This window comes from Oncorhynchus nerka, linkage group LG6 (assembly GCF_034236695.1).
Source record: "Oncorhynchus nerka isolate Pitt River linkage group LG6, Oner_Uvic_2.0, whole genome shotgun sequence".
Lineage (NCBI taxonomy): Eukaryota > Metazoa > Chordata > Actinopteri > Salmoniformes > Salmonidae > Oncorhynchus > Oncorhynchus nerka.
Genome location: NC_088401.1, coordinates 379,541 through 390,995, shown reverse-complemented (window position 1 = coordinate 390,995; position 11,455 = coordinate 379,541). Strand labels below are relative to the sequence as shown.

Sequence of the window (11,455 nt, the reverse complement as noted above, 5' to 3'; positions counted from 1 at the left end):
GGCTCTGGCTGCTCCATGCAGACTGGCGGCTCTGGCTGCTCCATGCAGACTGGCGGCTCTGGCTGCTCCATGCAGACTGGCGGCTCTGGCGGCTCCTTGCAGACTGGCGGCTCTGGCGGCTCCTTGCAGACTGGCGGCTCCTTGCAGACTGGCGGCTCTGGCGGCTCCTTGCAGACTGGCGGCTCTGGCGGCTCCTTGCAGACTGGCGGCTCCTTGCAGACTGACGGCTCCTTGCAGACTGGCGGCTCCTTGCAGACTGGCGGCTCCTTGCAGACTGGCACCTCTGGCGGCTCCTTGCAGACAGGCGGGAGACTCCAGCAGCGCTGGACAGGCGGGAGACTCCGGCAGCGCTGGACAGGCGGGAGACTCCGGCAGCGCTGGGCAGGCGGGAGACTCCGGCAGCGCTGGGCATGCGGGAGACTCCGGCAGCGCTGGACAGGCGAGGCGCACTGTAGGCCTGATGCGTGGTGCTGTTCGCCCTGCCAGTGCGGTGAGGTGGAATAGCCCGCACTGGGCAATGCAGGCGAACCGGGGACACCGTGCGCAAGGCTGGTGCCATGTAAGCCAGCCCAAGGAGACGCACTGGAGACACCGTGCGCTCCACAGCATAACACGGTGCCTGCCCGGTCTCTCTAGCCCCCCGGTAAGCACAGGAAGTTGGCGCAGGTCTCCTACCTGGCTTCGCCATACTCCCTGTGTGCCACCCCCCAAGACATTTTTGGGGCTGACTCTCGGGCTTCCTTGCCAACCGTGTTCCCTCGTATCACCGGCCCCTCTCTCCGGCTGCCTCTGCTCTCCTAAGTGCCTCCACCTGTTCCCATGGGAGGCGATCTCTTCCAGCCAGGATCTCCTCCCAAGTGTAACAACCCTTGCCGTCCAAAACGTCTTCCCATGTCCATTCCTCTTTTCGCTGCTCCTGCTGCCGCTGCCTGTCACCACGCCGCTTAGGAGGCACCTTTTCCTCTGGTCTAAATATCCCAATGCCCTAAGGGCAGTGATTGGGAAGACATTGCCCTGTGTAGGGTGCTGTCTTTCGGATGGCAGGTTAAACGGGTGTCCTGACTCTCCGTGGTCACTGAAGATCCCATGGCACTTATCGTAACTTATCGAGTAGGGGTGTTAACCCTGGTGTCCTGGCTAAATCCCAATCTAGCCCTCATACCATCATGGCCATCTAATCCCCAGGTTGTTGCTGCAAATGAGAATGTTTTCAGTCAACCTAACTGGTAAAATAAATAAATACATATTTACAAATATCTTCACATTGTGATAATTATATTAATTATTAGTATGCATGAAACCATTCATGAAGACGATGCACGTAGGCCACTACATGCTGAGTATAAAGAAAGATGCCACAAAATACAATAGATGACATGGGCCTGTCATTCACACTGATGAAAATCCCATCAAGTATAGGACATCGAGAGGTCACCTTCATCCGCAGTCACTAGCTATTAGAAATGTATATTCCCTTGATGTTGGGTGAGTCCCGTTATCTATGCAAAAAAAAACACAACTAGAGATTTAATGCACTAGCATGCAATGCAATGAGATATATTTGACGCAGGTATTTACTTTGCAACATGTATTGTCATTGACTAGAACAAAATAATTCTATGAGTTATGCATCTGTGTACCGGCATATTTGTACCCCTTTACTAGCTAGCTATTACTAAACAAATAAACAGAGGAGATCACTATAAATACATTTTTATCTGAAGAAACATAAAATAACATTAAAGTATAGAAAATAAAGGAAATAAGAACTAAAAATCAGAAAACACTTTAATTGCCAGTGACACCAGTTTCAAAAGTTATTAATAAAGAACCTCAAATAGAATAAGGTCAGGGGTTACGGTTGTATAAACATATTATAGAATAAGGTCAGAGGTTACGGTTGTATAAACCTATTATAGAATAAGGTCAGAGGTTACGGTTGTATAAACCTATTATAGAATAAGGTCAGAGGTTACGGTTGTATAAACCTATTATAGAATAAGGTCAGAGGTTACGGTTGTATAAACCTATTATAGAATAAGGACGTATTTGTTTTGTTATTCACTAATTGTAGAGATGTTATTAAATATTTGATTTCAAGTAAAAAATATATTGCACCTGGGAACAGATCTCAAATATTTTTGTGTATGAACAATTTACCAGGGAAAGTGAAGAAATTAACTACTAATTCAGTAGCTTTGTTTTTATTTGAATAATAACATATTACATCTTTCATTGTAAATATATGGGTCTTGTTAATGAAATAAAACATGTAATTACTTAGTTTGCTCCAAAATAACTTGATTATAATAGTTTCCCCTTCTGTATCACAGAAAAGGTGCATGTCCTCCAAGTCCCTGAATGTTGATACATTACAAGGGTATATTTTATGTAAGATGTTTTTGTTCGATAAATATAGTTTACAACCCATACAGTAGGTGGCGGCCTGCATCTTTAATAATTGTTTGCGGACGTCAATAATACCATAGAAGAAGCAGAAGACGGATGGGTGATATCAGAGATATTAGAAAAGGAAGAGAAAAGAATAACAGCAAGCTTTAATAGATTAGCAAAAATGTTAAACTAAAAGTCAGGGTATGAGTCAAAATATCCCTGACTATTTTCCTCGAAAGTACATGTCACGAATTCAAAGCTATACGATATTACAGAAAACACGTTCATTATCTCACAACTTGGGAAATATTTGTAACGTTGTACTTCTTGATGACGTAATTCATGTTTTTTTTTTTTTGCTGACACCCATTCGCTCATTGAAGGAGTATTCGCCCTGTCCCGGAATGCACCGCGTATCTTGACGCATGGGCAAGTGGGTAATGTGTTTTAGTAGAATGTAATGCAGTTTCCGGGACTACAGAGGCAGTGTTTGAAGTTAACGCGGGCAATTCTTTTTTTTGTGTCAACAACGTCTTCGGCCTTGTAAACATCGATATATATTTTTCACGAAATAAGGATACGTGTATATGTTAACTTGATGGCAAATAAAACACTCCTTTTTCACTAACTGTGAGAAATGGCGGTCGGGCTGTACTATGCTAGCTAGACCGATTTCTTATCACGCTAACGGGCTAAATACATTTTGTCTACACGGACAGAAATGGACTCCAAATACCCAAATCTGGTAGATATTTATTTTCGCTAAGTAATGACAAGCTACGTTTGGCTAGCAAACTAACATTATAGAAAAAATTGCCATATGCACTGAAAAACTAGCAAACTTAAATGACTTTAGTTAGCTAACTTGCTAACAACTTTAACTATCCCAGCTGATAATCATGACTACAAAATGTCAATCTCTTCACAGACGAGACCTCAGAAGCGCCGGTACTTCTCCATTAAAACGAGGTAAGAAACTATTCTAGGTAACTCGGTATAGAGATGGTAATGGCGTATTTTTGTAGGTATTAACTCTGCCTTGGTTCGTTCGTTGGACAAAGCCTATGAGGAAAATAAATGTGTTTTTGGAAAAACGCCTAAAATAAGGTCTGTCAAGTTGTTATACGTTTGGTTGTATGAGAATCTTAAATCAGCTAACGTAACGGAGTTTATAATTTATGTAATAATTTAAAAAAATCAAAGGCTTCGTAATCCAAAGGTAATGTTAACTGTGCGATCATAGCAGTCAGAATAACACGTGTAAAATGTCCTAAATTTGTTCATTGGGAGGCGAAAAAAACACACCTGTTTAGGGGAGGTGATGGCTAGCGGAGTAGACTACTTGAAAAAGGAGAACTGCACACTAGTAGCTCAGATGCAATAATTGAATAACCTAATATCCAACAAGTTTTTATAGTGTCAAAACACACACACACGTGTCTAATCATGGTGGGATGTGGCCTGATATCATTGGTTAATTCTCAGATATAAGAAGAACATACAAACACATGAATGGATAGCATATGATAATAGATACAATTTGGATACATAGGTCTGCAAAATTACAATAATCACAAGAATGGCTTCAGGTCAAAGTCTACATTGAGACCGACGGGAGCAAGGTTCTTTAAATTAAAGATCCAGGCAGCCTCTTGTTTTAACAATATATTGTCGAGGTCACCCCCCTCTCCTAGGGAGGGTGACATGTTCGATACTGATATAACGTAGGGACGAAATCGAGAGGTTCGCTTCCAAAAAGTGGGCCGCAACTAAATCGTGTTTTTGCACCTAATGGTGCATCCCTTGATGTTATGCAAAGAGGCACTGAGTTTGAAGGTAGGCCTTGAAATACATTCACAGGAACACCTCCAGTTGACTCAAATAATGTCAATTAGCCTATCAGACGCTTCTAAAGCCATGACATCATTTTCTGGAGTTTTCCAATGTGTTTAAAGGCACAGTCAACTGTATGTTAACTTCTGACCCACTGGAATTGTGATACTGTGAAATAATCTGTCTGTAAACAATTGTTGGAAAAATTACTTGTGTCGTGTACAAAGTAGATGTCCTAACCGACATTCCAAAACTATAGTTTGTTATTAACAAGACATTTGTGGAGTGGTTGAACAATGAGTTTTAATGACTCCAACCTAAGTGTATGTAAACTAGTTTTAATGACTCCAACCTAAGTGGATGTAAACTAGTTTTAATGACTCCAACCTAAGTGTATGTAAACTAGTTTTAATGACTCCTACCTAAGTGGATGTAAACTAGTTTTAATGACTCCTACCTAAGTGGATGTAAACTAGTTTTAATGACTCCAACCTAAGTGTATGTAAACTAGTTTTAATGACTCCAACCTAAGTGGATGTAAACTAGTGTTAATGACTCCAGCCTAAGTGTATGTAAACTAGTTTTAATGACTCCAGCCTAAGTGTATGTAAACTAGTTTTAATGACTCCAACCTAAGTGTATGTAAACTAGTTTTAATGACTCCAACCTAAGTGGATGTAAACTAGTTTTAATGACTCCAACCTAAGTGGATGTAAACTAGTTTTAATGACTCCAACCTAAGTGTATGTAAACTAGTTTTAATGACTCCAACCTAAGTGTATGTAAACTAGTTTTAATGACTCCAACCTAAGTGGATGTAAACTAGTTTTAATGACTCCTACCTAAGTGGATGTAAACTAGTTTTAATGACTCCAACCTAAGTGGATGTAAACTAGTTTTAATGACTCCAACCTAAGTGTATGTAAACTAGTTTTAATGACTCCAACCTAAGTCTATGTAAACTAGTTTTAATGACTCCAACCTAAGTGTATGTAAACTAGTTTTAATGACTCCAACCTAAGTGGATGTAAACTAGTTTTAATGACTCCAACCTAAGTGTTGGTAAACTAGTTTTAATGACTCCAACCTAAGTGTATGTAAACTAGTTTTAATGACTCCAACCTAAGTGTATGTAAACTAGTTTTAATGACTCCAACCTAAGTGTATGTAAACTAGTTTTAATGACTCCTACCTAAGTGGATGTAAACTAGTTTTAATGACTCCTACCTAAGTGGATGTAAACTTCCGTCTTCAACTGTACATCCACAGAGCGATTAACACATTGTTTGTCAAATTAACTAGTTGTCTTGAAGTTATATAACAACGTTCCTTCTTTGTTTTGTATTATTTAGTCCAAATGTGGCATGATTCCATTATTTGTATCACTTTCATAGGGATTTTAAACTTTGAAGGTGAACTGCAAATTCCACTATTTTGGCTCATCCTTATTTTGGCTAGCTTCACATAAGCCTAGCTAGTCTCTTTTAGAATCTAAGCGTGAAATACTTACTCTCGTCTCTAACAGCTCAGCAGTCCAGAACAGTCCTATTACAAGTCAGTGTTGAACAAAAATAATGTATTTATTTACTTTACTATGTACACAGAGTACCAGTACAGAGTCAATGTTACAGGGGTATGTGTTATTTGAGGTAGATACAATACCAATTAAAAGTTTGGACACACCTACTCATTCAAGGGATTTTCTTTCTTTTTACTATTTTCTACATTGTAGAATAATAGTGAAGACATCAATACTATCAGATTACACATATGGAATCATGTAGTAACCAAAAAAAGTGTTAAACAAATCAAAATATAGCAAAATTAGCCACCCGTTGCCTTGACAGCTTTGCACATGCTTGGCATTCTCTCAACCAGCTTCACCTGTAATGCTTTTCCAACAGTCTTGAAGGAGTTCCCACATATGCTGAGCACTTGTTGGCTGCTTTTCCTTCACTTTGTGGTCCAACTCATCCCAAACCATCTCGTTTGGGTTGAGGTCAGGTTATTGTGGAGGCCAGGTCATCTGATGCAGCACTCCATCACTCTCCTTCTTGGTCAAGTAGCCCTTACACAGCCTGGAGGTGTGTTGGGTCACTGTCCTGTTGAAAAAACAAATGATACTCCCACTAAGTGTGAACCAGATGTGATGGTGTATTGTTGCAGAATGCTGTGGTAGCCATGCTGGTTAAGTGCCTTGAATTCTAAATAAATCACTGACAGTGTCACCAGCAAAGCACCATCACACCTCCTCCATGTGTCATGGTAGGAACTACGTGCGGAGATCATCCGTTCACCTACCTACATTATTTCTCACAAAGACATGGCGGTTGGAACCAAAAATCTCAAATTTAGACTCCTCCGGTCTAAATGTCCAATGCTTGTGTTTCTTGGACCAAGTCTCTTCTTCTTATTGATGTCCTTTAGTAGTGGTTTGCAGCAATTCGACCATGAAGGCCGGATTCTCTTCTGAACAGTTGATGTTGAGATGCCTGTTACTTGAACTCTGAAGCATTTTATTTGGGCTGCAATTTCTGAGGCTGGTATCTCTACTGAACTCTGCAGTAGAGTTAATTCTGGGTCTTCCTTTTCTATGGCGGTCCTATTGCGAGCCAGTTTATTCATCAGCGCTTGATGTTGATTTGTGACTGCACTTGAAGCCATTTTTTGGATTGACTGACCTTCATGTTTTAGTAATGATAGACTGTCTTTTCTCTTTGCTTATTTTAGCTGTTCTTGCCATTTAATATGGACTTGTCTGTTACCAAATAGCGCTATCTTCTGTTTACCACCCCTACCTTGTCACCCCACAAATGTTTGGCTCAAAAGTATTAAGAAGGAAAGAAATTCCACAAATGAACTTTTAACACGGCACTCCTTTTGGTTGAAATGCATTCCCGGTGACAACCTCATGAAGTTGGTTGAGAGAATGCCAAGTGTGCAAAGCTGTCATCAAGGCAAAAGGTGGCGACTTGAAGAATCTCAAATATAAAATATATATTTTTTTTGTTTAACACGTTTTTGATTGCTACATGATTCCATATGTGTTACTTCATAGTTTTGATGTCTTCACTATTATTCTACAACGTGAAAAATCGTACAAATAAAGAAAAACCCTTGAATGTGTAGGTGTCAACTTTTAACTGGTACTGTGTGTACATATAACTAGGAATGTGTAAAATGTAGCTACGGTTTGTTACACAACTTGACAACACTGCCAGGTCACTGATGACCTCCCAATAGTCTTGTCACTTTGTCGTCTGTGATAAAGATAACTGTCGTGTCGTCAGCAACCTTAATGATGATATTGTAGTTGTGCCCGGCCATGCAGTCGTGGGAGAACAGGGAGTACAAGAGGGGACTACATTTATTGAGTAAATGGGAGGAGGTAAGGGAAGGGATTAATTTTATTTCTGACTTGTGTAACTCTTCTACTTGGCTGGTTACTGTTTGTAATTATTTGTCTGCTGGGCTATGTTCTCAAATAATCGTAAGGTTATTTTCTGGGCTAGGTATGTTCTGGGCTAGGTATGTTCTGGGCTAGGTATGCTATCGCCGTAAAGCATTTATTAAATCTGACACCGTGGTTGGATTCACAAGAAGTTCATCTTTAAACCTATGTAAAATGTTTTGTTTTCTGAATTTTTGTAAGGAGTATTTCTGTATTTGAATTTGGCGCTCTGCAATCTCACTGGATGTTGGCCAGATGGGACGCTAGTGTCCCACATAGCCTAGAGAGGTTAAGACACTTGCCAGCTAGTCAACGCATGCTCTGAATACGTGTCCTGGTAATCGGTCTGAACGATAACATGTTTAAAGGTCAAACAGCAGCCCGGAACAGCTGGTGCTGTCATGCATGGTTTAGTGTTGCTTGCCTCGATGCAAGCATAGTAGTCATTTATTTAATCTGGTTGACCTGCGTCACTGGACAGCTCGTGGCTGGGTTTCCCTTTGTAATCCATGATAGTTTGCAAGCCCTGTCACAAGAGGTTGTAGCGGGACTTCTTGTAAGTGTCCGGATTAGTGTCCCGCTCCTTGAAAGCGGCAGCTCTTGCCTTTAGCTCAGTGAGGATGTTGCCTGTAATCCATGGCTTCTGGTTAGGATATGTACGTAAGGTCACTGTGGGGGACCACGTCGTCGATGCACTTATTAATGAAGCCGTTGACTGGTGTCGTAAACTCCTCAATGTTATCGGATGAATCGCTGAACATATTCCAGTCTGTACTAGCAAAACAGTCCTGTATCTTAGCATCCGCTTCATTGGACCACTTCCTTATTGAGCGGGTCACTTGCACTTCCTGTTTGAGTTTTTGCTTGTAAACACGGAATCGGGAGGATAGTTATTGTCCGATTTGCCAAAGGGAGGGCGAGGGAGAGTCTTGTATGCGTTTCTGTGTGTGGAGTAAAGGGGATTGAGTTTTGTTGCCTCTAGTTTCACAGGCGACATCCTGGTAATTATGAGTTAAAACAGATTTGTTTCCCTGCAGTAAAATCACAGGTCACCGTCTCAGGATTTGCATGTTGTTTGGTTCTGGCCTTGTACAGCTCATTGAGTGCGGTCTGGTGGTAAATACAGCTATGTATGTTCTGCAGCTTGTCATGAGGTATTCTTACTCTGGTGAGGAAAAACTTGAGACTTTCTAAACATTAGAGCTCATACTCCAGCTGCTATTAAAGGAACATTCCCCCCATAAATTATCTTTTGGAATTAGTTTCATTAGGCAATTGTTGACATAGTCCCAAAATGTTTTGCTTGAAAGTAATCAGGTTTTCAAGATATTTAACTTTCAAAATACAGATATCATCACCGTATGATGTATTTTGCATTCTATGATTCAAAATGCATCATATGATTGTGCATCAAAAGACACACCCCTCCTCCCTTAGTCTTACCAGAGTCTGGTCGAGACGATGCGTGTAAAAACTAGAAAGATGTATATTATCCATGTCCTTGTTCAGCCACGACTCGGAGAATAGTCTCGAGCTCGTCCAGTTTCTCTGGTGATTGTTCGTTTGCCAATCGAAAGAAGGATAGAGGCAATTTATTTGCTCACCAACGTAGTCTCGCCGGGATCCTTGCTCTTTTGCCTCTTGTGCCATCGCTTCCTCGTTCGAGTCCCGGGGATTAGGGTCTGGTCCAGAGTAAGCAGAGTCCCGGGGATTAGGGTCTGGTCCAGAGTAAGCAGAGTCCCGGGGATTAGGGTCTGGTCCAGAGTAAGCAGAGTCCCGGGGATTAGGGTCTGGTCCAGAGTAAGCAGAGTCCCGGGGATTAGGGTCTGGTCCAGAGTAAGCAGAGTCCCGGGGATTAGGGTCTGGTCCAGAGTAAGCAGAGTCCCGGGGATTAGGGTCTGGTCCAGAGTAAGCAGAGTCCCGGGGATTAGGGTCTGGTCCAGAGTAAGCAGAGTCCCGGGGATTAGGGTCTGGTCCAGAGTAAGCAGAGTCCCGGGGATTAGGGTCTGGTCCAGAGTAAGCAGAGTCCCGGGGATTAGGGTCTGGTCCAGAGTAAGCAGAGTCCCGGGGATTAGGGTCTGGTCCAGAGTAAGCAGAGTCCCGGGGATTAGGGTCTGGTCCAGAGTAAGCAGAACGCCCAGAGCTGACGACTCTTTGAAGTAGAAATTGTCATCGAAATTGAGGTTTGTGATTGCAGTGCTGATGTCCAAAAGCTGTTTTCGGTCAAATATATTTAAATGTTTTGTTTTATGAGACCAACACTTGCAGAATATGGAGGTTAATCAAACCACAGAATGAACATTGTTTCACGCAAGCAGCTGTCAAATTTCACAAGTTCTTTCAGCTGATAATAAGGAACATTTGGGTCGACTACGTTCGGTTACGTTCTACTATTGTTTACAAGTGACACTTTATCGGCGCTGGAAAAAGTTGGGTTAGCAACATTTCCCTGTGGATACCCGATCTCAACCTCCTACCGTCAAAAGGACCAATAGCTCAGACAACCGGTAAAGGAAGTGTAAATATTATTATTTTCAACATTCTGGCTTGCAGAGATATTGCATATTTTTTTGCCAGACTTCTGGCTGAATTTGCATGGGGGAACCAGTCATCGGGTTGTTATACATTGATTATACTAATGTTAACCATCGTCATAAATACTAGTAAATAAAAACTGCTTTCTATGTTGATGTTCTTCTGTTCTGTCAGTGCATCAACCATGAAGGGAAATGCCGAACTGGACATTGATGACTCCAATACTTGGTTCAAAAACTTGGGTAAGAAATATACTCACTTTAATATTCATCCTCTAACATGTTGTCAATGGAAACGAAGATTCCTGACCAAAGTCACGTATAAAGGAGGTGGAGATGGGGGCTCCCGAATGGCACAGCGGTCTAAGGCACTGCATGTCCCATAGTCACGTATAAAGGAGGTGGAGATGGGGGCTCCCGAATGGCACAGCGGACTAAGGTACTGCATGTCCCATAGTCACATATAAAGGAGGTGGAGATGGGGGCTCCCGAATGGCACAGCGGTCTAAGGCACTGCATGTCCCATAGTCACATATAAAGGAGGTGGAGATGGGGGCTCCCAGCGGTCTAAGGCACTGCATGTCCCATAGTCACATATAAAGGAGGTGGAGATGGGGGCTCCCGAATGGCACAGCGGTCTAAGGCACTGCATGTCCCATAGTCACGTATAAAGGAGGTGGAGATGGGGGCTCCCGAATGGCACAGCGGTCTAAGGTACTGCATGTCGTGCTAGAGGTGTCACTACAGACCCTGGATCGAGATTGGGCTGTATCACAACTGACCATGATCGGGAGTCCCATAGGGTGGCGCACAATTGACTCCGCGTTGTCCGGGTTAGGGGAGGGTTTGGCCGAGGTAGGCCATCATTTTAAATAAGAATTTGTTCTTAATAACTGACTTGCCTAGTTAAATAAAAAAATGAATATACAGTTGAAGTCGGAAGTTTACATACACCTCAGCCAAATACATTTGAACTCAGTTTTTCACAATTCCTGACATTTCATCTTAAAAATTCCCTTTCTTTGGTCAGTTAGGATCACCACTTTATTTTCAGAATGTGAAATGTCAGAATAATAGTAGAGAGAAGCTTTTATTTCTTTCATCACATTCCCAGTGGGTCAGAAGTTTAGAAGTTTACATACACTCAAAGGTAGGCCTTGAAATACATCCACAGATACACCTCCAATTGGCTTCTAAAGCCATGACATCATTTTCTGGAATTTTCCAATCTGTTTAAAGACTC

General features: G+C 42.0%; 1 protein-coding gene across 3 annotated transcripts in view; it reads left to right on the top strand.

The window, feature by feature from the left end:
• Positions 1-2,806: 2,806 nt before the first annotated feature.
• si:ch211-161h7.4 (serine/arginine repetitive matrix protein 2) overlaps positions 2,807-11,455 on the top strand; it is a 101,662-nt gene continuing 93,013 nt past the window's right edge. The window contains exons 1-3 of one of the 3 annotated variants that reach the window (XM_065019186.1): positions 2,807-3,139; positions 3,323-3,363; positions 10,388-10,455. In XM_065019186.1, coding sequence (XP_064875258.1) covers positions 3,116-3,139; positions 3,323-3,363; positions 10,388-10,455 — 133 coding nt within the window. In that variant the 5' untranslated portion in view covers positions 2,807-3,115. The remainder of the gene's footprint in view (positions 3,140-3,322; positions 3,364-10,387; positions 10,456-11,455) is intronic. The other 2 variants (XM_065019184.1, XM_065019185.1) reach the window with 2 other exon arrangements.